Raw genomic sequence first — 24,980 nt, 5'->3', positions numbered from 1 at the left:
TTCAATAATCCCTTTCGTTAAAAACAAATACTTTATTTTTTGGTAGTTTTCTATCCATATGGCTGTCATTGTGATACTGTTTTATGTTGTATTGAGCATGATAGATCAAGCAAACTAATCATCTGGAGAGTTAGATCTGGATAGATAGAGTCAAACAACTGGCACTAACTATGTCAAGAGTGCCTCTAGACCATTTTGCTTTGCTATATTGCATAGCAACACAGAGAACTCAAACGTTAGCCAACTATGCACATTTAGTCAAAAGGAAACAGAGGTCATCAGTATAAGTCTGCCAGTATTACTATAAAGCAGTGTATAAATTTTGTTGTTGGTAGTTCATAGTTGAATTCTCATTTTACATTCTGAAAAAATTAATTAGAGGTTTAAAAATGTAATTAGGAAATCAGAAAGGCTCTAACTGGGGTGCAGAATAGACTTTCATTGTTCCATGTAGACTTAACTCTGGAGTTCCATGTAGACTTAACAAGAATTCATTCTTAAAACCATGTGACAGAGTATCAGGCTTATTTTATTACTCCTCAGATTACCAAAAAAAAAACTTTTTTGAAAATAGTTTTATGTGGATATATTTGACTTCTAGTTATTTCTTACCTGTCAAGACAATAGTAGTGGAATCAGCTGAATATAGACTGTCAACTAAAATAGTAACACCTCTCGCAGTCAAAGTAATGTGGTCCACATCTATAATGACTTTAGCTAATACAATAATCTGAAAATTTAAAAAGCATACAATCATTGAACATTTTCTACTCAGCTTCTGTAATTAACCTTTTATTTCTGAGGGGATGCTTCTCAGGAAAGTAACAGGGTCAATTTGATATGATCCAATAGAAGAAACGCAAGCTGTGCAGCAAGGACCCAGAGTGTGTTTCCCTATCTGATTACTGAGTAACCATCGTAGGCCATATTATTCTTCCATTTTCTTTCCACAATGTTTGCAACTTTTGCATCTGTAAAGTATGGGTTCACAGAAAACACTTCTCCTAAAGGTCACGAGATAGACGGAGAGAGAATAAGATCAAGAAGCCAGAGACATATGGTTCTCTACATGGTTGAAGAATCAGGTGATCAGCTAGAGATCCACAGTTAGAAAACTTGTTTCTCTACCTACTGCCTGGTAAAATAGGCGTGATGAAAATAATTCTACATGCCTGTCAACCTGATGGGGTTGTTTTAAGCATCAGATGAGGCAAATTTGCCTATTAATTTGTAAAAAACAAACAAAAAAACCCACATCATGTTGTTTAGTCGCTAAGTCATGTCCAATTCTTTTGTGACCCCATGGACTGTAGCCCACCAGGCTCCTCTGTCCATGGGATTTTCCAGGCAAGAACACTGGAGTGGGTTGCCATTTCCTTCTCAAGGGGATCTTCCTGACCCAGGGATCAAACTTGCATCTCCTGCATTAGCAGGTGGATTCTTTACCACTGAGCCACCAGGGAAGCATCTAACCTTGTAAAATTCTACATAAATGAAGGACTCTCATAAATAATGGAATTCTTACGAGGTGGAAGGGGGTGGTATAAAAAATACTGTGAATTTTACAAAATCAGTTAATATTTTCCAGATCCAATGTTTTTTCTAACTTCCCAGTTTTCACTAAAAAGATATATTGATTTGAAAGTTTAACCCTCAAATTTATACCTGAAATGCTGCCATTGCCTTCTCAGTTTCAATTGTTGATTCAAGGAAAGGTTCAAAAATTGATATGCTCATTTTTCCATTTTCCAATATTAAGTATTGTTGAAAGTGATTATTGAAGGCAAAAAGGGTTAATGCATAGCCTGCTCTTAAACAAATATCCTGGAAACAGGAGACATGCATTATCTTTAACTTACTTCATTTACCATGTTACTCAAGACAATAGGTTTTGAATTCTTGCATATTAAGATACATTTCATTCTTATCTCTTGGACTAAAATAAGACATTATTGGGGAAAACGGGTAGTAGAGTTGCCCCAGAATGTTACTGAACAGATAAAACAGAATTAGGTAGTGGTATCAGGGAGAAAAGAAGAGAAAAAATTTTTAATTTTTAAATGGAATGTTAGATTACTGATTATGTAAATGAATACCTGAATGGTAATAGGAATCTCCATAATTTTATTAACCTTCAACTTTTTTATGACTTTTATTTCAACATTTCAAAATAGAACTGATAAAAATTAAAATTTATCTTGTATAGCATGATACATATTGAATTTTATGCATTCTGAGATAATCCCGCTCATTTCTTAAAATAAATTTACTTGTAAAATTCTGCTGAATTCTAAGGGAGAATAAAAAGTGATTTCCTTTTTAAAAATCGCATTTTAACATTCTGGGACTGGGCACAGAGCAAAAGTCAATTTTCCCTTTGGCAGTCCATTTGCCAAAGATTTACAAGTATGGTTGATCTTCTAGAAAGACCCAAAAGATAGAATCTTATCACTAAATCTTATTTTTAATATTTTATTTGAACACTGTGGTACAGAGAGAGAGAACCATTAATTTCAGTGTGAGAGAACATTAATCTTAGTGAGTTTTCTTCTGTCACTGTTAATCATATTAAAATGCTGTAGGTACATATGAAATATTCACAGATAAAAGTATATGATTCCTGAGATCTGCTTCAAAAGTAATATATGGATAGTGAGGGAATATATAAATGAAATAACTGCTGAAGACAGGTCATGGGAATATGTGAGTATGCTACTTTGTCATTCTATTTGTTTGAATTTTTCCATAATAAAAAGTATGTACTCACCAAGTAATCTGATACAGAGTAGCTCCAGTACTTTGGCCACCTGACAAGAAGAGCCAGCTCATTGGAAAAGACCCTGATGCTGGGAAAGACTGAGGGCAGGAGGAGAAGTGTGCGACAGAGGATGAGATGGTTGGATGGCATTATCAACTCAATGGACATCAACTCAACTCAAGTGAGCAAACTCATGGAGATAGTGAAGGACAGGGAAGCCTGGCAGGCTGCAATCCATGGGGTTGCAAAGAGTCGAACATGATTTAGCAACTGAGCAACAACTTACAAAGTAGTCACCTGATCACAGGCAAGAAGAAAAGTATTAGGTATAGAGGGAAAGGGTCCAGAGAGGGGCGCAAATGGTATCAGCCTGGGAGGAGCCATAGAATGATTGGAAGTAGAATGGGCAGCAGGAGGAAAGGGAGAACACGGGTGTCTCTGAGGAGCAGGTTAATGAGAGTAGCATGCAGATGGAACAGAGTAGAGGGAGCAAATGTGGTTTAGAAAGTCAGTCAGATGAGTTCCTACCCTATTGTTGCCCATATTACAGCAGCACTGCTCCATCTTTTTGTGTACTGCAGTAGAGTAAAATTCTGTTTAAAAAATAATAATACAATGACCTCATTTCTCCCCTTTACCACTCTCCTTTCTTCCTCAAAATCTCCCTGAGCTGAGACATAATTGGCAGTGTTCTTTCCTTATTGCTCAATGCACTGTAGAATAACAATAGTTAGGGAGTTTCTCTGTTTCCCTAGGGTTAGTGTGGCCCATAGACCTGTGAGAGTTCATGAAATAGTTGACAAAAGGATTATAGAAACTGAGAATACTTAAAAGAAACAGCTCTTCCTTACAGCTAAATACCAATTAATAATAAAGGAAAAAAATTTAAAATCACCATTAGGCATATCACAGTAATTATTATAGAATCAATGTATCCTGAAACCAGTGAGCAAAAGCACACTGCGTAACACAGTATTTCCATAGTCTCAGAGACACTCACCTCCAAATACTCATTAATTACAAAGGGAAGAGCTGTAGCTAAAGGGAGAAATATGGAGACAGCACTTTCATCAGGCACCCAACGTTAACACAGCCAGTTATAAGACAGACCAACATCATGGACTCCCCGCAGTGACGCCCTGGGAAAGTGAGCGAAGACTGTGGTGTTCTCAGCCAAAATGCATGACCTCAGTTTAACCATGAGAAAGAGCAGACAACTCAAATTGAGGGACATTCTAGAAAACAACTGGCCTGGACTCATCAAAAATATCATAGTCATGAAAGGCAAAGGACTTGAGTGTCACAGACTAAAGGACACTAAAGAGACATGATTCCTAGATGCAATGTGGGATCCTGGATTGGATTTTGGAATAGGAAAAGGACATTGGTGAGAAACTGGCAAAAGTTAAATGAAGTCTGCAGATTAGCTAGTAGTATTGTATCAATGTTAATTTCCTGATTGACATCCAAGAAAGCTGTGTACTTTCAGAACACTCTGTACTATTTTTGCAGATTTATGGAAAGTCTAAAATTATTTCAAAATTTACAGTTTGGTTGCTTTAAAATTATCTCCTCACAACAGATTGCTGGGGAAAAAGCTATTCCTTCATCACAAATAGTTTGAGAACCACCACTCTAGAATACTGGGTAAGAAGTAGATGACTGAAGGTTGAAAGGTCAGAAAATTAAGTTGAAATTTGATGCATCCAGGACAGAAGAGATTTGTTTTTTGGTTTGTCACCAAGCATTAAAATTGCTACATTTCAAAGGTGAAATATGACAACTATGAAAAATATAGAACAATATTATTACACCATTACAAACTAACAACCTACAAAGATATTTTACATTTTTTAAATAATACATTTGAATATTGCGTGAAAAAGATGATGAGATTTTAAGGATGTAGTCTAAAAATCATTTTCTTCTAAATGAGCTCTAACATTTCATAAAGTTATTACCTTATCTTCTGAGTGAAGAAGATAAAGGACATCAGCATAATCAAATCCTTCATGTTCTTGTAATTCCTTCTGTAAGAGATCATTCCTTAGGACAATGCATGCCAAGGAAAACGCCACTTCAACCTACATATGTAATTTTCAGAAATAAATTTTTCACTCATGGTTTATCAAATGACACATTTCATCATTCAAATATTTATATAGGATATACCAATTCAAAGATACCATAGAATACCATTAATTACATTTCTCTGCCTAGTATTTAGAGAGTGGCAATTACAACTTCTGGAAAAATTCCCCTCATAATTTTTAACAGCTGAGAAAATAATCTTTCTTTGTACCACACAACCACAAAGCTCCATGTGAGGGCACAGGGGGAGGTAACCAGGGCCTGCAGTACGTGAGAAGAAATTTATCATAAGTGCATAGTTGCATTCCTTCTACATCTAAAAAAAAAACTAAAAAAAAATTTCCTAGCATGGTGCTTGTCAGCTACTGACCATTGAGATGTGATGCTCTAATGGAATGCTTTCAACTGAAGCAACCATTGGGGAATAATCCAGAGGAAGTTTTCTTCTTCTGGTTCTGGAGTCCTTTAAGGCACATTCTGAAGCCCTTTAAGGAGACTGTTTATGAACCTTGGTATTATTGGGCTCAGTAGACAAATTTTTAAGTACTACACCATGGATTTCTATAAAACGCATTGTGAATTTGAAAAGCTTGATTATTATTGCACAAATATTTACTATAGAAACTTACTTGAGGAAAAGTATTAAAATGTTAAATATTTATGTTCTGTTTTAATAAGTTTAACAACTCATTGAAAATATATGCTAAAATATAGACAGATGCAACTGAAGTAAACTGTTTTGCCAGGCAAATGTACATTTTAAAATAAAAAATGGATTTTGTATGTCATTTTCCTTAGTCTTGAGAAATTTATTTGTACTTTGAAAGTCAGTGCAGTTTTTACATATAATTCAAGCCAAAAAGTGCTAGCATGTGCCTCTTTGTTTCCCTAATCAACTTCTGTAATGACATAATCTCTTTCATGACAAGAAAAAGCCAGATAATGTATAACATCTTTTCTGATAACAAAATAACAAACACCTTCCTTAAAAGAAATCATGCTATATTTACTTATATATTTTCTTCATATGTTATTTTTATTTTCTGGTTTCCAGCAGAGCCCTTACCAAATTTTAAAGCGAAAATAAATTTTTGTCATTATAGTTTGTGTGGCCAAGTATAGATATCCTGAATTTCTAAAACCTTGGTAAAGGATTTTAATAGATGTGAATGTCATTTTACTAAAGGCATTTAACTAGAAGTAAATGGAAGAATGAAGGACTCTTCAGCAACTCAGTAATTCCTAGCAGTGTCCACCCTTGAGAAAAGTATTGCTGCCAGCCAACACAGGTTGCTTGGTGGAAGGAGGGCTGTTTTGATGGTGTAAACACTGACAGGATTCTTTTATATTTGAGAAACTTTACTACATAAATCACACATCCTCATTATCCCCACCCAGGTTTAGCAACAAGCATCTGAGGAAGAAGGGAAGAAATTCTGTGAATAATCAAACATCTGAGGAATAAAACTTCTTCGATAAGTAAGGACAGAAGACTGATACTTTCTTGTGAAATCTGAAGAAACCACATTTTAGTAAAATTTAGAAATATCTTTGCTACTATCTTTGTAGCAATTTTTTTCACTTTAATAAGGGGTTTTAATTTCCTTCATATTTTTGTTTTTGGCATTCTAGTCTTAAAATCTAGATAAGAAAATTAACCCAAAAAAAAAAAAGAAAATTAACCCAGTTCCCCAGAATTCAGGTTTGTTTCTTTTTTTCTTTTGAAGTATCAAAGAATCCACAAAACCTCTTTCTGTGGCAATTGTTTTGTTTAGAACTTCTGGGATTTTGTGTTTAGCAGGAAAAAACACAATTCTGTTAAAGCAATTATCCATCAATGAAAAAATAAATTAAAAAAAATAGGGTTTTGTTTAAAAGGTTAGATATTTTTATTATACTTCTGAGCTTTCCTAAAGATAAAAATTATTCTTTAAAAAGTCATTTATGTTAATTTTTACTATATCACACAAAAGTCTTGTATATACCTTAATATTAGGAGAAGGGTGATTTCTCAGTAGTTGAATAAGTACTGGAAAGGCATTTTCATCTACAACAAACTGTTGACTAATAGGATTGCTTGTGTGAGCGACACCTGTAAGAATCCACATCTCAATGAGATAACATTTTCACCATCTTGGAAATGTTAAAGTCAAACATAGCTCAGTCTGTTTGGTTCTATGTGTCCTAGCAGTATGGTTGGTAAATTACAAAAGGAAATGCTTTATTGACACTATTTTACCTTAATTAACTTTTTAAAAGGCAAAGTGAATAATCCCGGAAAATCTACTGTTAGAACAGTTTTCTAATAGTCACAAAACTAAGAAATTAGAAGTGCTGGACTATCAGGGAATAATAATGTAATAGCTATCATTTATTTTAAAAAAATAATTATGTGCAAGGTACTTCAGCTTATAGCTGCTACTGTTTTCCATTAAAAGTTTGTTTTTATAAAAATAACTTGAGTAATCACCTGGTTAAAATTTCTGGATTCCTTAAATACTCATACTGAAAAGATAATCTTACTTCTAAGCATACTACTTTAATTTGCAGCTCTAATCTCAATTAAGAGACTCAAATCATCTTTCTAGTGGACGTGAACGAGCAATTTAAAGTTTGTTCTTTTACCAATAAATTCCACACTACAAATACAGTGGGTTTACATATAAGTACCAGGTTTAAATATAAGTACCAGGTAGGGCCCCTTTAGGAACTATGAAGAGAAAGCACCTACTTGTTATTACCCGGTGAAGTTTGAAGCAAATAAGGGAACAGGAGCATCAAAGAATACTCGTTTCATTGTTCCCTACTCCCCTTTTCCATTGGCCCCCAGGAGATGCACACAAACAGTAATTACATGAATATTCTTCATTCAACAGACAAGTACTGAATGCCTGGTGCACCAGGCTCTGAGGTAGGGAGTGTGGCATGCATGTTGTATGAAATGCCTAAGATAAAAATGGCAAAATATTGTGCAAGAATGGTACATTGGAAGCTATAAAACATTGCTGGGAGATATTAAAGGCCTAATTAAGAAATACGTGTGATCATAGAGAGGTTAATTCCTTTGCAAAGAAAGGAGCAACAAGACCTGGTGGCCACTGCATAAACAAAGAATAACTATGGAAAGAGAATGGAAAGAACAATGTGCTGCGGCGTTAGAAGCACTTCTGGATCTTCAAAAACATACAGTTCCTAAGATTCAAAATAAGAAATATTTCTCCCTTAAACTTAAAAATAAGAGATGGCTTTAAGTCAAAACCGCCAAGGCTCATGGTCCTCGTTTCTCTTTCTATCCAGAATTCAAAGCAAGACTGATATACTATGCTTAATTACATCAGTTTTGGTCATTAAGGTCTTTGAGAAATAAAAACATTATAACAGATTAGATATGGTTAAGGGCTGCCACAGTAGGGATAGGGAGGAAGAGTAGTACCTTACTTATATTTTTAGAACTGAGAATAAATTTACAAACCAATACAGATGGATCCCACTGCTTTGATGACACTCAGCAGTGTGCCATCGGCTATTTTACTAATCCTTAGTAAGCGGACCAGTGGTGCGATCCCATTCCCTTCACATATTTGATTTTGGTGGATCCTGCTGTCCTTACTTAGAGCTATGACGGCTTCACCTCCTGACAAAGAAAAGCAGGAAACATGTCTAACCCTCCAAAGTCCTGTTCTGTATTGTGTAGATTTATGCACAGAACATAACTTACCGACATACTGCATTTTAGCTGATGGTGATAAAAGCATATTTATGATAAAGTTGTATCCAATCTGTTCTGCCATATACTTTTGTTGTTTTAGTGTTTGTCCTGCCAAGGCCCAAAGTGCTATAGCTCCTTGTTCCTTAACATCTATTTGAAACGCCTATTTAAAAAAATATTCCATTCAGTCAATGAGGATTTACTGAATACCACAGGAATGTGTGTTTAATAAAACGTTTATCCTAGAATTGGTTTTAGTTTTCACTTAACTAAATTCAATATTGAATACTTTAAGAAAAATGAAAAGTAATAAAATTCCTACCTTGAGAAGTTTTAAAAGATATTTACTTAATGATTTTTCTAGAAATGCTCTCTGGATAGAAGGGTTGTAACTTGCCAGTGCTTCCACAGCCATTGCACCCTTCACTTGGACACTAAGCTGCTTTCCTTTAAACAGAGCCACCAGAGGAGGAATGGCTCCTTCCAGAGCCATAGCATCCTGAACTTCCTTATTGTCACGAGCAACCTCAGCAATTGTAACAGAAGATACAGCTGTCAACACATCTTCAAATGAATTCAAGAACCAGTTAAATAAATCTTTTAAAAAGTGGAATATAAGCATGCAGCATATCACTAGCTTTCCATATTTAAAAGTCAAGTTTATATAGAGTCTAGAAAATTTAGAAAATAAAAAAAGAAATAAAACTCTTCAGACTTTCCCACCCAAGCACAAACATTCCATGTAATGTCATCCACTATTTTTGTAAATATATAATATATATTATTATATAAATATAGACAACGTTGTGCTTAGTCACTCAGTTGTGTCTGACTCTTTTGTGACTTTATGGACTGCAGCCCGCCAGGCCCCTCTGTCCATGGAGATTCTCCAGGCAAGAATACTGGAGTGGGTTGCCATGCCCTCCTTCAGGGGATCTTCCCAACCCAGGGATCGAACCCATGTCTCCTGTATTGCTGGTGGATTCTTTACTGTCTGAGCCATCAGGGAAACCGTAGATAACTTTAGATAGTGTTGTACTTAACACAGTTGTACTATAAACACAGTATCCTGCATTTTAATTTACCAGTAAAAAAAATTTCTCCCATTCTTTATGAACATCAGTGTCTCCTAAATATTCCATTAATGCATGTCTCACATTTCCTTAAACATTTACATTTTTAAAAATAATGGGTTGTTTCTAACTTTTCACTGTTTTAAAAAATGCTTAGGAAAAATCTTGGCACATTTCCTTCCTGTTCATGTATTTTTCCCCTTAGCATAGAGTCCTATGAATTATTGGGATAACTGAATACATTCACAGTAGATTCATTTTCTTTTTTCCCCTTTTTCTCTTTTTTAAATTGAAGTATAGTTGACATTATGTTAGTTTCAGATGTACAACATGGTTATTTAATATTTCAATATACTAGGAAACTATCACCTCAGAAAGTAACTGTCTATTCCCATACAAAGTAATTTTGATATTATTGACCATATTCCTTATGCTGTATATTACATCCTCATGACTTATTTTATAACTGGAAATTTGTACCTCTTAATTCCTTTCACTTACTTCACACAACCCCCAAACCCCTTTGCCTGTGGCAACCACAGTTTTTTCCTCTGTATCTACATGAGAAAAAGTATACTTTCTTCCTCTGTATCTACTTTTTGTTTTATTTGTACATTTGTTTTCAGTTTTAGATTCCAATATAAGTGAATACAGTATTTCTTTGTCTGACTTATGTCACTTAGCTAGTTCCATCCATACTGTTGCAAATGGCAAGATTTTATTCTTTCTGTAACTGTGAATATTCCATTGTGTATATATACTACATCTTCTTTATCCATTCATCTATCAATAGGCGCTTAAGTTGCTTCAATATCTTGATTATTGTAACTAATGCTGCGTGGAACATGAAAGTGAAAGTCCCTCAGTCCTGTCTGACTCTTTGTGACCCCATGGACTCTACAGTCCATGGAATTCTCCAGGCCAGAACACTGGAGTGGGTAGCCTTTCCCTTCTCCAGGGGAATCTTCCTCAACCCAGGGATCAAACCCAGGTCTCCTGCATTGCAGGCAGATTCTTTACCAGCTGAGCCACATGGAACATAAGGGTGCTTTTATCTCTATAAATTAGGCTTTAAGTTTTCCTTGTGTAGATACCTAAAAGTGGATTTGCTGGATCATTTGTTAGTCCTATTCCATACTGGCTGTACCAATTTACATTCCCTCCAACAGTGCGCCAGAGTTCTTTTTTCTCCACACCCTTGCCAACGCTTGTTATTTGCTATCTTTCAGATGATAGCCCTTTGGTCAGATGTGAAGTGATACCTCATTGTGGTTTTGATTCACATTTCCCTGATGATTAGTTATGGTGAACATCTTTTCATGTGTCTGAAGGAAACTGAAACTGTCTTAAAGGGTGCATGCAAAATATCACACGCTCCGAGGCCCAGTGCAGAGAGGCAGCAGTTTGAAAGGTGCCTGGGTCAGACCTACTTCCTCATCTTGGAGAACCTCCAGGGGAAGCAGGAGGCAGCTGGCACTCCACAGGGGAATGAGACACGGAGACAGCTAGTTTTGTGATCTCCCTCTACTGTGCTGATGCTGGCAGGCACATTTTGGGATCCTCCTTCTAGCCTATCGGTGGTAGGGGCCTGCCCCTCCCCTCCCACCAGCTTGCCTGTACCAGTTCATGACAGGCCTCACAACTGGCTGCCCATCAGAGCCTGCCCTGCCCACCAGTTGCCCATAGCAACCACACAAGGCAGGGCCTCTCAGTCAGTCAATGAGACCAGAGGCCAGCCTTGCCTACCAGTGTGCCTTGCCTACCAGTGTAGCTGGCCCCACTACAACAGGAGGGGGCATACAGCTCACATAAGGGTCCTCTTTGAGCCTCTAGGTCTGATGGCCAGAAGGTAGCATGCTGCTGCACTCCATAGGACATCTCCTACGTGAGGCCGCTTCTCCAACCTACCCAATACACAGGAATAGACGCAGAGAATTAGGCAGGATGAGGAGACAGGTGAACATATTCGAAATGACTTTATGACTTTGTAACAAAGGAAACGAACTTTCAAATGATTTCACTACATGAAAGAGATTCTTAGATGATAATTGCTTAATTTGAAGGACTAAAGTAAAAGAAAACTTTCTGCAACAAACCCCTTATCCATAACCTTGTCTTACATTATAGCCGACATAGTTTATTCTGTATTCATTCTTAGAGAGTCAGAATAGAAAGAAAGATGATAAACTGAGCAGGAAGGAAAACATACAAGCTTTTCCCCAGTTTTTTATTCCTCCTGCTTTCTCCCAATTTTTATCCCCCTTATGTGGGGGGAAACCACAGACTTGAAGTTTACACTGTCATGTGTATGATCATTGGGATGAGAAAAGTCTTAAAGAATCTAAAAGACCATTTGCAGTAGCTGCAGAAACTGCCTCATAGCTTTTGGTGTTCTTGGAATTTATATGCACTTCAGAGTCTGACAATTAGCCTAATTACCTCCTTACCTTGAATTTTGATATCCAATATCTCACAGCAAATCTAAAGACCTTATGTAACCTGAAAAATAGCTTCCAATGATCAATATGTGTCTTATTCACCCAAGGAGACATCTACTGGCATCCCTGGGCATATTAACTACATTATTTTTATTACTTGTGCCAATGTTTCCATTTTTTAAAATGTCTAGTTCAACATTTTATAAATTAATGGCTTTGAGAATCAATTCCTTTTATAAGTTCAGGAGTTTAAATTTAAGTGTTTCAGAAGTTAGGTTATATTACACATGTCTAGATCCATCCTCAGTTAAATCCAGGACATCTATTCATAAATGAAAAGTCCAAACCTTTATTTGCTTCACTTAATATATCTGGTCTCTTTAAAATATATGGAAATAGAGACTTACCTGAATCAGAACTCAGAAATGAAATAAGGTATGGAATGCCTTTGTGGTCTCTCACTGCTCTTTGGTTATTTTTGTTTCCCATACATAAGACCCGCATACAGTTCATCACATTTACTAGCACACTTTCTATGTCTAAGTTTAAGAGATTTATCAGAGCTGGGATTCCATTCTAAAAAAAAATAGTATTATAATCAAATTTATTTAGGAGGTCTGCCATCTTTATTTAGAAACACAAGTCTATAATCTTTCTTGATATAAATATCTGCTTATTTAGGACAGAACAATTGCCCATAAACAAATGTGTTTACTGATATGGTACATTAAGTGACAGTTATCACAACTTTGAGCATATCTGACACTTTAATTTTAAGGTAAGTATTCTATGATTATATTTTCTCTTATTTTCTGGCCGTGCCATGCAGCATGTAGGATCTTTGTTCCCCAACCAGGGATCAAACCTGCATTGGAAGTGCAGAGTCCTAACCACCGGACAGCCAGGGAAGTTCCTATAAATATATTTTCAAATAGCCTCCTTTATACCAAAATAATTTGAAGCTGCAAGTTCACTGTAACATTTAAGTATCTAAAAGTGAAACAACTGAGTAATATCAATTGAATACAATGCCCATTTGGAAATATCTGTCATTGTATACACTGCACTGGTAATTGGCAGTTATATTTATGTAACACAAAATATTCCTTTTAAATGTAAATATAGTTTACTAATTTTAAGTGGAGTAAAGATGGCATTTTTCCCTACTAGCAGTAAGACAAGAAACAGAAGTGCAACATTATTTTCAGTAAAGCTAGGAGACATCTGTAATATTGAGCGATAATGAATGTTTAGGAGTAACCTACAGAGATGAGAGCCATGTCCCCTGGCCACTGGCTACAGGAAATACTGGTGGAACACAGTTTTCTGAAGTAAATGGCCCTGCTTTAAGGGACAGGAACACACACACACACACTTCCCTGCCTGGAACAATAGAAATGAATGTGGAGGAGGGCAGCAGGACCTGCCCTGGGCCAGTTAGTCATAAAGTGTTGAAAATTACAGAAGGAAAGGGTGAATAAAGAATTATAAGATGTTTAGAGGAAGTAGACTTATTGGTGAGATAAAAAGAAAGAGACAGATTTTTGTACTGTGGAGGTAACAGAAACGACATGATGGGTACTAAATCGCTGTCAGCTAAGGGAAAGCAAAGCTGAAAGTTCCCATGCATACAACCCTGCATCCTATGTCATATTCTTGTAGCCTAGAACATGGACTTGGGCTCTTTCCCACATGCATTTCCTGCAAATAGCTAGATTAGAAAGAACTTATCTCATTCAAGGTAAGTACTGATCAAAAAGGACCTAGAACAGGATCTGTTCAAATATAAGAGAAAAAATGCTCATCAGAAAAAATATATCACAAAGTAGATGAAAAACTTTAACTGAAAATGATTTTGATATTTTCAGTGAAGAAATTATATTAGGCAATCACCTTTATAAAACCAGGGTGCACAGAAGAGAAGCTGTGCTCAGGGAAGATTTTTTGAGACAAGGGGCAGTGAGATGAGTTGGAAAAGCCCAGGAAAGATGTGAAGAGATATAAAAGACAAACAGTAGTCCACACAAAAACAAATAAGGCCAAAAACATAGCAAGAGACAAGGAAGGTAGGAATGGGTGGGGGGAAATGAAATAAAATCAAACCGCGGGACTTCAGAACATGGTTGACACACCACCCTTCACTGTGCCTGTTCTGGGCACAGAGCTCTTGTTCTTGTTCACTTTGGTGCTCATGGTATTGGGGCTGGTTTGCTCTTAGCATCCTCACTGAGATTGGGATTCTCCCCTGGGAGTTTATGAGGGCCACTGCAGAATGAAATGGGCATCTTTCTAGCTTCCATACGAAGCTAGTATGGAAGAAGCTAGTGAGTCACTCAGTCAAAACGATGTTCTATGAAAAGAGCTTACGTGTTTGGCAACAACATCCTTGTTTTCAAGTTGAGCAATATCATATAGAATGACAGCACATCGAGAGTGTAGTTCAGGTTCCTCGGAAACCAGTAGGTTAATCAAAGCTGGAATGGCTCCTGCCTCTACTAAAGCATGCACTATACTTGCGTGGGTTGAGATATTACTCAATAACCCAACTGTTTTGCATTGTAATTTTATTTTGGAGCCTTTTAATAGATTGATTAATGGAGGAATGGTGCCTACAATGAAAAGATCAAGAAAAAGCATGGTTTGTAACTATTTGTAGTCAATTTATCATGATAGACATTATTTATGGGCATTGCCATATAAACAATTAGCAAATAATTTGATGAAATATTTACAAAACTATCACTTGAAACCACACAAATGCACTTTTCTGTCTTGTCTGTAGTATGGGCAGTTCTCATTGTCTACACATTTGGTTTTCACACAGCACACAATCATACATTTCATACTGGCAACACTAAGCCACCTTTGAAACACTGAATTTTGGCTTAAGATAATTGAAAAATAAATTATTTGAGCTACCATATGGTAGAGTTCACTTTTAGTTATTGCATCAACTTTGCGTGGCAGTGGTATATGCAATTATTTGAGCACTTTATTATATTTTACCCATATTTTATATAAGCAGCTGTGAAAAATGAAAACAATTGGTTCAAAGATAGAAATCACTGGACACGGAGAACATAGAAAATATGGCTTCAGCTGGATGCTTGTTACTTAGGTTCAATGTGGAGGAAAAGCACTAACAAGCACACAGGACACAGGGGAAATGTAATGGGCATAATTAGGGATGTGTGTATGTATTTAGTAGATATAATGGTCATCTGAGTTAAATGTAAATGTATGTATTTAGCTACCTTAAATGAAACCTGCATCATGACTTGTTTATCTGTGGTTCACTTTTTTGAACGAAACTTTTTGTACTTGTTTTTAGGAACATGTTAGGGGACTGCCTATACCTTTTTCATTCATTCATTTACTCAAACAATCAATATTTCTGAAGCATCTCATTTGGGCCCAATATTCACATTAGAGTAATGGCTACCATAATGGATAGTGTAGATAGAATATTTCCATCATTTCAGAAAGTTATAATGGGTAGTGCTGTTCTCAAAACTATCCTATGAGGTAGTAACTATTTTATTAATGAGGAAATTAAGCAGACAGAAAAGTAAGCAATCAGTCTAAGTTCTAAGCGCAGAGCTAGTTACACACCCAGGCCTGATACTGTAACTGCTATTTTTATAAATAAAGTGTACAAATAGAGAAAAGGGATAATTTTTAAGTGAAAGCAAATGTAAGGGTAGTATGGTGAATTAATTTAATATAATTTTTAAGCTTGCAAAGTTTTAGAGAAATGGGCTTTATATAGTTTTAGATCCTGTGCCACTTTCACTTGAAATATAAAATTCAAGGTTTACAGGTAAAGGGAATTATCTTAGAAAAAAAAATAGAAACTTAAGATCAACTAAAAAGTTGTCTTCACAATTAAAAATATGTTTTAAAGTTAGTGAACACATCTCTACATAAAATATCATAAGTTAAAGATAGTTAATAGATTTTACATCACCTGCATCCAAAATACATTTCCAGTATTCATCATTTGCTAAGCAGATTACTTCTAAAGACATGACAGCCATCATCCTTCGTTTATAGCTTTCGCACTGCAACATTTCTGATAAGTATTCAACAGAAAAATACACGTTGTAATTTCACAAGAGGTAAGAGAACGATTGATTCTGTTTCTGTATAGGCCAAGCGAAGCCATGAGTTGAGATCACCAACATCACCACCAACTGCATTCTTTAAATTTCCCTCTGCATGTGAGGCGCTTAGACAGACTGAACACCCATGATCTTCAAAGTCAATAATCTATATAATTAGTATAAAATGTCCGAAAATTCTTTTTCTTTGGACTGAATGACTTAGATTGGCTAGTCACATGGTTCAAAAATCAACTGGAAAATAATATAGCTCTTATGCCTGAAATCAGTTGTTGAGTAAAATTTGAGTATAGGTTTTCAAGCATAGCAAAGTAAACTACATTACTGTCAGTAAAAATCTGTTGTCTTTGTTCAGTTGCTAAGTTGTGTCTTTCTCTTTGCGACTATAGCATGCCAGGCTCCTCTGTCCACAATCTCCGTGAGTTTGCTCAAATTCATGTCCATTAAATGCTATCTAACCATCTCATCCTCTGCCACCCTCTTCTCCGTTTGCCTTCAGTCTTTCCCAGCATTAAATCACATATGAAGCTTTATACGTTGCCTGAGTATGAAGAAGATACTTTTAAAAACCTTGAATGAACTTATACTCCAGATGGGAAATATTACAAATACCCATGATTCTAAACAATTTATCTGGTGCAAACAAAGCCTCATAGAAATATCTTCATTCATCTCTTTTTACCCAGCCCCCATAATAACAAATCCAGTCCCAGCTCCTACCTGGGTAGTTGACTCCATGGTATTCTCTTTTAAAATTCAGATTCCACTGCAAGAGCTAATCCTGGAAAGTTCTAATAAATGCTAATTCTTCTTTTACTGACAGTGGAAATGGCCAGTGTGGTGAGAGAGAGCAATTAAGAGCATGAAGCAATGAAGCAGGGGCCAGATGTTCATGGCTATTGTGTTCACATCATTATCAGAACTTCCCATCAATGGCTGTAGAAGGAATGGTTGTCAAGAATTTTTTTGTACCATTAGGCTATTACTGTTAGAGGCCAGAATGTCTTCAGTTCACTCGCTCAGTCATGTCCAACTCTTTGTGACCCCATGGACTGCAGCATACCAGGCTTACCTGTCCATCACCAACTCCCAGAGTGTGCTCAAACTCCTGTCCATCAAGTCAGTGATGCCATCCAACCATCTCACCCTCGTCCCCTTCTCTTCCTGCCTTCAATCTTTCCCATCATCAGGGTCTTTTTTCAATGAGTCAGTTCTTCGAATCAGGTGGACAAAGTACTGGAGCTTCAGCTTCAGCATCGGTCCTTCCAATGAATATTCAGGACTGATTTCCTTTAGGATTGACTGGTTTGATCTCCTTGCTGTCCAAGGGACTCTCGGGAGTCTTCTCCAATACCACAGTTCAAAAGCATCAATTCTTCAGCACTCAGCTCTCTTTATAGTCCAACTCTCACATCCATACATGACCACTGGAAAAACCACAGCTTTGACTAGACGGATCTTTGTTGGCAAAGTAATGTCTCTGCTTTTTAATATGCTGTCTAGGTTCATCATAGCTTTCTTCCAAGGAGCAACCGTCTTTTAATTTCATGGCTGCAGTCACCATCTGCAGTGATTTTGGAACCCAAGAAAATAGTCTGTCACTGTTTCCATTGTTTCCATCTATTTGCCATGATGGGACCAGATGCCATGATCTTCATTTTTTTAAAAGTTGCGTTTTAAGCCAGCTTTTTCACTCTCCTCTTTCACTTTCACCAAGAGGCTCTTTAGTTCCTCTTTACTTTCTGCCATAAGGGTGGTGTCATCTGCATTTCTGAGGTTATTGATATTTCTCCTGGCAATCTTGATTCCAGCTTGTGCTTCATCCAGCCCAGCATTTCACATGATGTCCTCTGCATAGAAGTTAAATAAGCAAGGTGACAATATACAGCCTTGACGTACTCCTTTCCCAATTTGGAACTAGTCCGTTGTTTCCTGTCTGGTTCTAACTATCACTTCTTGACCTGCATACAGAGTTCTCAGGAGGCAGGTCGGGTGGTCTGGTATTCCCATCTCTTTAAGGATCTTCCACAGTTTTTGTGATCCACACAGACAAAGGCTTTAGCATAGTCAGTGAAGCAGAAGCAGATGTTTTTCTGGAATTTTCTTGCTTTTCTATGATCCAACTTACCACTGTATTTCAAATGCGTTCAGTTCAGTTCAGTTCAGTCGCTCAGTCATGTCTGACTCTCCGTGACCCCATGAATCACAGCACGCCAGGCCTCCATTTATCAAAAGTAACAAGATATTCTTCTTAGTTTCTCCTATATTTTATATATATATATACACACACATACTATCTATAGACATGGGTATATTTATACTATTTATATATAGATATACATAATATCTATATACATATCTATGGATAGTATATATATGCATATCTATATATCTGATATAGATATACAGATATATATATATATTTGAAAGTAAGTGAAAGTCACTTAGTCATGTCCGACTCTTTGCAACCCCACGAACTCTACTGCCCATGGAATTCTCCAAGCCAGAATACTGGAGTGGGTAGCTGTTCCCTTCTCCAGGGGATCTTCCCAACCCAAGGACTGAACCCAGGTCTCCCACATTGCAGGCAGATCCTTTACCAGATGAGCCACCAGGGAAGCCCAGATATAGATATAGATTTAAATAGATATATATTATATATACATATCTATAGATATATGCTGCTGCTGCTGCTAAGTCACTTCAGTAGTGTCCGACTCTGTGTGACCCCAGAGATGGCAGCCCACCAGGCTCCCTGTCCCTGGGATTCTCCAGGAAAGAACACTGGAGCGGGTTGCCATTTCCTTCTCCAATGCATGAAAGTGAAAAGTGAAAGTGAAATTGCTCAGTCATGTCCAACTCTTCGTGACTCCATGGACTGCAGCCTACCAGGCTCTTCCACCCATGGGATTTTCTAGGCAAGAGTACCAGAGTGGGGTGCCATTGCCATCTCCGCTATAGATATATACATCTACCTACATGGATAGATAGATATGCATCATATATACAATGTCACAGCAAATATTAATCTCAATGGTGAAAAATTGAAAGCATTTCCTCTAAAGTCAGGAACAAGCCAAGGGTGCCCACTCTCACCACTACTATTCAACAGAGTTTTAGAAGTCTTAGCCTCAGCAATCAGAGAAGAAAAATAAATACAGTGATATATATGAACACAAATAAACATTGAAAACCCTATCCAGTATCTCTTGGGCTGACATAGTATATATACACATTTATTTCTCTATCTATGTCTATAGATAGTATATATATAAACATATATCTGTGTATCACCTAGAGGTGATAATTTCCTTATTTTATTTCATCTGCTTAGTTTTCTCTGTACCTGTTGATCATTCCTCCCACATTTTCCTGCTGGTCTGGGTACACTCTTTCCATTCTGGAACTTCCCTTTGCTGTCATCTTTGAAATTCGCTTTGCTTTTCTCTTGGTTCAGATTCCCAGTTTCCAGTTCAGTCAGTTCAGTTCAGTTCAGTCGCTCAGTCGTGCCCGACAGTTTCCAGTTAGTCAGAGAGAATTCCCTCTTTAGATCTGTAGGTGTTTCCTGGTTAGCCTCTGCAGAAAGCTCTCCAGCCAGCCTAGTGGGGATCTGTAGTGTGAATCCGGGATGTTCTCAGCTTTCCCACCGCTGGCTTGGGATGGGGCTCTCTGGTCTGCTGAGTCCTAGGATTTGCCTGTCTGCTTCCAACATATTATTGCTTCTTCTGGCTTCCTCGTCAGTGCTTGCTTGCTGCTATGTAATTGCCGTGTAATTACAGCTGGGACTCAGGAGGGAGTGAAATTAGATGTGTACATTCAGTTGGCCAGTAATTCTTACCTTTATAATATTTCTGGATAGATCAAATAAAAATTGAGTAGGGTGAACCTCAAATATAATTTTTTCATACAATATTATCAAAATATGAGGAAAGATGTTGCTGAAACTGTTTCTAAAATTAGGAGGTGAAGAATGAACCTTGTATTTTCTACTCAAACTTTAGTTTCCTATTTCTTCTTCTTTTTTTTTTTGATGGAACAGAGGACGGTTACTTTTGGAGAAAGTTGGAAAAGTAAAAATAAATATAATTGTATAAATTATCATCTGGGTTATTATTCTTTTATTTTAATTCAGAAATAAAACTAATTTTTCACATACAAAAATAGTTCAGTATTTTTGTATTTTTGGTTTTAACTCAAAATATGATGCATGCTTTATTTGTTCCATTTCAGAGTGAGTATCAATAATTAAACTGAATAATGATAAGAACATTTATTTATAAAGAGAGTATGTGCTCCATACTCACCTACCAATGTTTTCCAAACTGGAAGTTCAGGAATATTTAACTCTATTATATGCTTGAGCACCTCTGTGTGAAAGGTTAGCACTGATAAATGAATGATGTTATTTCCTTTAATATCTGTTTTTCTCCAGTTAGCACCAAGAGAAAGCAGGTATTGAATAGAGTCCAGGGCTCCTGATGTGGCAGCAAGAAGCAGTGGCGTACACTGATTCCTAAAAACGGAGGGAAACCTCGTAATAACTGAGCACACATATAGTGTCAAAGTTACTTTTTGTAAAGCTATCCAACCTGCTGTTGGAGGAACTCTGATTGCTACATCACCTTCTCTTCCTTACACAGTATATTCTTCTGTATAAACCACAGGTAAATAGATTTGCCTCCCTGGCCTTAGCTGCCCTTAGTGTTTGCACCACCCTCCCTCCCAACTTAATTATCATGCCTTAGAATCTGTTCAGAAGTGGATATAATCTGTACAGAGTTCTTAGAATATGCCATCTCATTGATCCCTCACAACAAGTCTATGAATGAAGGTGAAAAAGCAAGGCAAGTATGATCAGTCCATTTTACAAATGATGAAACTGAGGCTCAGATCGTGTGTCAACCCGTCTCTTTAGAACTCATGTCCACTTCTCAAAGGCCAGCTTCCTCAGTGTAGCATAAACCAACAGTTTTTGTCAAAAACTCAGGATCTACTTTTTAGGCAGTGAAGGTCTTTTGGTTGGGCACAAGACAGGCTAGCCCAGTGCCACATTTCCTCGCTTCCCACGTGAAGAGGTATGGCCACACGAATGAGTTTGGCCTGCGTGGTGTTAGTAGAAGTTGCCTGGCGATTCCTTAAAGAGGAATGGAGTGTGCCGTTACTTTTCCTCTCTCTTTCTCTCAAGGCTAGAATGCAGGCATAAAAATGAAAGCAGAAGTGGTCATTCTGTACCAGAATAGGGAAACCACACTTGAAGATGCAACAACAGGACCTCTGGGTTTCTCATACTGCCAGCCTGTTACACCAGCATTCGACTGTCAACCTAGCCTTCACGAAAAAGAACTACAGTGATCCTTTTTTAAAATACAGATACTTGGGGCTCTCTTTGTCAAGGCAACCTCGACTGTAACTTTACTAACAGATCTGTTGAGTAACAGTGCGACCTTAAGTAAACTGGATTACTTTATTGTCCGTAAAAGAATGAGAGTGCCAACAGTTTATTAGCACAGCCTTCATACATAGTCTCCTTTCCTTTTTTCACCATATTACATGGCCTCAAATATTAATTTTCTAGTCCTTACACCCATGCCTTCTTAACCCCTTTCTCTTGCTGCCTGTCCTTGAACTCACCAATATCCAGCTGGCCCAGGCCTCTCCTCTATCCTCTTTTTCCTGGGCCCAGGGGAAACTTGTCCTTTATGAGTAAACATCTCTTCATTTTCTCCCTTTTCTATTTGAACAAGAATGTTGTCTTCCTGTTCCTTTCTTTCTCCTACCCAGCGGTAGGAATAAAGATTACTTCTATAATACTTCTAACACCATTGCTCTGATTTCCCTCACTTGAAAAACAGGTTATCAGATTATATTACCCTTTCCAGGTCCACGCTGCCACTGCCCTCCTGCCAGTGGGTCCCTTCCAGCATCGTAGCTCATGTATTGGCTGCCTCACCAACATGCCTCCTTTCGATGATCAGTGACTTCAACTCCCATGCTAACCACCATCTGTGTCCTGATCTCGCAGGTCCCTGTCATACCCTCCTAATGTGTCTCCATATCACACATGGGCATACTTCTCATGAGCTCCACACAGATCTCAACCTTGGTAACTGTCCTCTCTATAAATCCTTTGCTTCTTCCTTATGTTCACAGATAGCTTCTTACTTCAACTTCTGATTTTCAATTGTTTGATGTTTTTAGTGCTTCCAGTCTTTTACCCCACTTGCGCTCAAAGACACACTGTCAAAACATGACAGAACTAAGAACTGAACTCAGATCTCCACTTCTCTTGGCTCTTTCCAGAGTCTATTTGCCAGAGAACCTATTAGCCAGAGTTCCTGTTTTCCAGAAAGCTTTCTCCACACACATCTCTGCCCCAACCTAGGGAGGATTTATTTCTACAACGAGTAATAATGGACAAGTTATTTGAAGATTCAGAGATATCTGAGACTCTGCCTAAATCAAAACAATAAACTGGTAACTAGATTACTGGCCAAGAAAGTACCCTAAGGAGAAATTTGTCTTTACCCTAAAGGTTGCGAGTTAGCTAAATTGTAAAACAGAACTTTGGGATGTTTCCCTATTGCAAAGTTGTTTTCCCTCTTTGTATTGTCTTTCTGTCTTGGATACCACTAGACATTTCCCCTGTTGTCCATGGTCTATCCACCTTGGTCTGGAGCGGCCTCCTGTATTGGCTCAATTGTATAAGGCTCAATTTAGAACAACTTCCTCCTTCCCTTGTTTCGTGTTTCTTCTAAGACACTAAGTAGTTAACTTGATAAACTAATCTGTAGAACCACCCTTTGGGAAAAGTTTAGGAAAAACTTCCTAGGACTTACTCCTTATTCTTCCAGAAAACTTGTGTAGCTTAATAGAAGTTCTATCTTGATAAATGCTACAGATAAGTGGTAGAAGAAGACAGTGACCAGAAAAGGCAGCAGAGTAAGCCCGACAGAGCCTTTGAAATCAGTCACAACAACCGTTCCGTTTAGGGTCAGTGTTTGGGGCAAGACATGAAAGCAGAAATTTGTATTTTACAAGTGATTAGTAACTTACTCAGCTGTTGCCTCAGCTTCTAGTAAACTAGGATCCTTCCTGCAGAGAACAATTATGATGCAGATATTGTCGTAGAAAGCAGCAAAGTGAATTGGCATCCAGCCTCTTTTTTCAGAAAGTGTATAATCAGCTTTGAAACAGAGTAGACAGATGGTTGTTTCTAAGGAGCAAGCCTGTGCTGCCAGGTGTAGAGGTGTTGGACCTAGAATGGATAGACAATTACTTCAGTGCTCAAAGATCTAACATTCCTAAAAAACATGCCTTTTTATTAATCAAGTCCAACCAGAGAGCTTAGTTCTGTGTGATATAAAAGCTCTAAGAAGATCACTAAAAAGACTTAGGCAACTCTATACTTCTTTAACTCGGGATACCTGACCATTAAAAATAAATATTTCTTTGTAAGTTATGAAGAATAAATATAACCCTCAAAATATTAAATATTTGAAAAATTAAGTCAATATATAAAATAGTCTTATCAGTGTCATAAACTATTTCCTGTTTAAATTATTTTCCATTTTATTCAAATGCTTTGTAGTATGATAAAGTTCTTTAAAATTAAAAAAATATATATGTTCATAAAAGATCTCTGTGTCACTAAATCCCGGTGGGTATTTTTCAATTCTTAGCCTCTCAAGAGTAAGTTGAACACTTCAGTTTTAAAATGGTTTCCTCCCCTGGCCTTTGAGATATGAGACCCTCTTATTTTTCTCCAATCTCTCTGGCTACTTATTGTGCAGTCTCTTTTCGGACCTTTTCATTGTCCTGATGTCGAAATGAGCCGTAAGACTTCTATCTCCTCCATGGCTTCATTTACAACCTATAAGCTGATGACTTCTAGGATTATGCCTCTAGATCTGATTTATTCTCTAAGCTCCAGATCTGTTATCTCGCTTGGCATCTCCAATTTATCATGTTCAAAACTGAACTCCCATCTTTTCCTCCAAACTTGATCCTCTTTCATTGCTCCCTAATTCAATGAAGGATGTTGTCATCCAGCCCGTTCTATAAACCAGAAACCTGGAAGGGTCCTCTCAGTTCATCCTCATAACCAGCCCTCATTACTAAGCCTGGGGATTCCCAAGAGGCTCAGTGGTAAGGAGTCCGCCTGCCAATGCAGGAGACGCAGGTTCAATCCCTGAATTGGGAAGATCTGCTAAAATAAGGAACGGCAACCCGCTCCAGTATTCTTGCTGGGATGATCCCATGGACAGAGGAGCCTGGTGGGCTGCAGTCCAGGATGTTGTAAAGAATTGGACACGACTGAGTGACTGAGCATGCACGCACATCACCAAGTCTAAGTATCTCTAGAACCTCAACTGATATCCCCACTTTGCTCTTGCCCTTCCGAATTCACTTTTCAAAATGTAAATCTGATCTTTTTACCTCTTGTTTAAAACTCTTTAGTGGCTTCCTGAGGCCACTTGATCATGAGTACAAAAATAGGATGCACTAGCTCCAACTTAACCTGAACCATCTCCCCTCCAAGAAGAAAAAGAAAGGAAGAAAGAAGGGGAGAAAGAGAGAGAGGTGAGAGAGATGAAAGAAACACAGCATGCACACCTTGCTCTCTTCACTCTTGTGGCTCCTCAAACATACACTGACTGAGCACACATTCCAGGCTCCCAGGAAAGTACTGGTCTATGCCTGCTGCCCAGCATAATAATTAACAGTGCCCATTCATTTTCGAACTCCTTGATTTGGATGATGAATTGTCTGATCACCCTGCACTATTTCTGC

At 37.5% G+C, this 24,980-nt stretch overlaps 1 protein-coding gene across 1 annotated transcript in view; it reads right to left on the bottom strand.

The window, feature by feature from the left end:
- ANKAR (ankyrin and armadillo repeat containing) overlaps positions 1–24,980 on the bottom strand; it is a 58,407-nt gene that overhangs the window by 7,985 nt on the left and 25,442 nt on the right. The window contains exons 9-20 of the mRNA XM_088830821.1: positions 23,244–23,445; positions 20,495–20,703; positions 16,037–16,141; positions 14,437–14,678; positions 12,477–12,645; positions 8,881–9,122; positions 8,568–8,721; positions 8,322–8,483; positions 6,835–6,941; positions 4,720–4,842; positions 1,666–1,824; positions 613–730 (exon numbers count right to left, since the gene is read on the bottom strand). Coding sequence (XP_088686947.1) covers positions 613–730; positions 1,666–1,824; positions 4,720–4,842; positions 6,835–6,941; positions 8,322–8,483; positions 8,568–8,721; positions 8,881–9,122; positions 12,477–12,645; positions 14,437–14,678; positions 16,037–16,141; positions 20,495–20,703; positions 23,244–23,445 — 1,992 coding nt within the window. The remainder of the gene's footprint in view (positions 1–612; positions 731–1,665; positions 1,825–4,719; positions 4,843–6,834; positions 6,942–8,321; positions 8,484–8,567; positions 8,722–8,880; positions 9,123–12,476; positions 12,646–14,436; positions 14,679–16,036; positions 16,142–20,494; positions 20,704–23,243; positions 23,446–24,980) is intronic.

The sequence above is a fragment of the Moschus berezovskii genome, chromosome 2 (assembly GCF_049115385.1).
Source record: "Moschus berezovskii isolate FMDL1 chromosome 2, NW_MosBer_1.0, whole genome shotgun sequence".
Taxonomy (NCBI): Eukaryota; Metazoa; Chordata; class Mammalia; order Artiodactyla; family Moschidae; genus Moschus; species Moschus berezovskii.
This window is presented reverse-complemented; position numbering and strand designations above follow the sequence as displayed.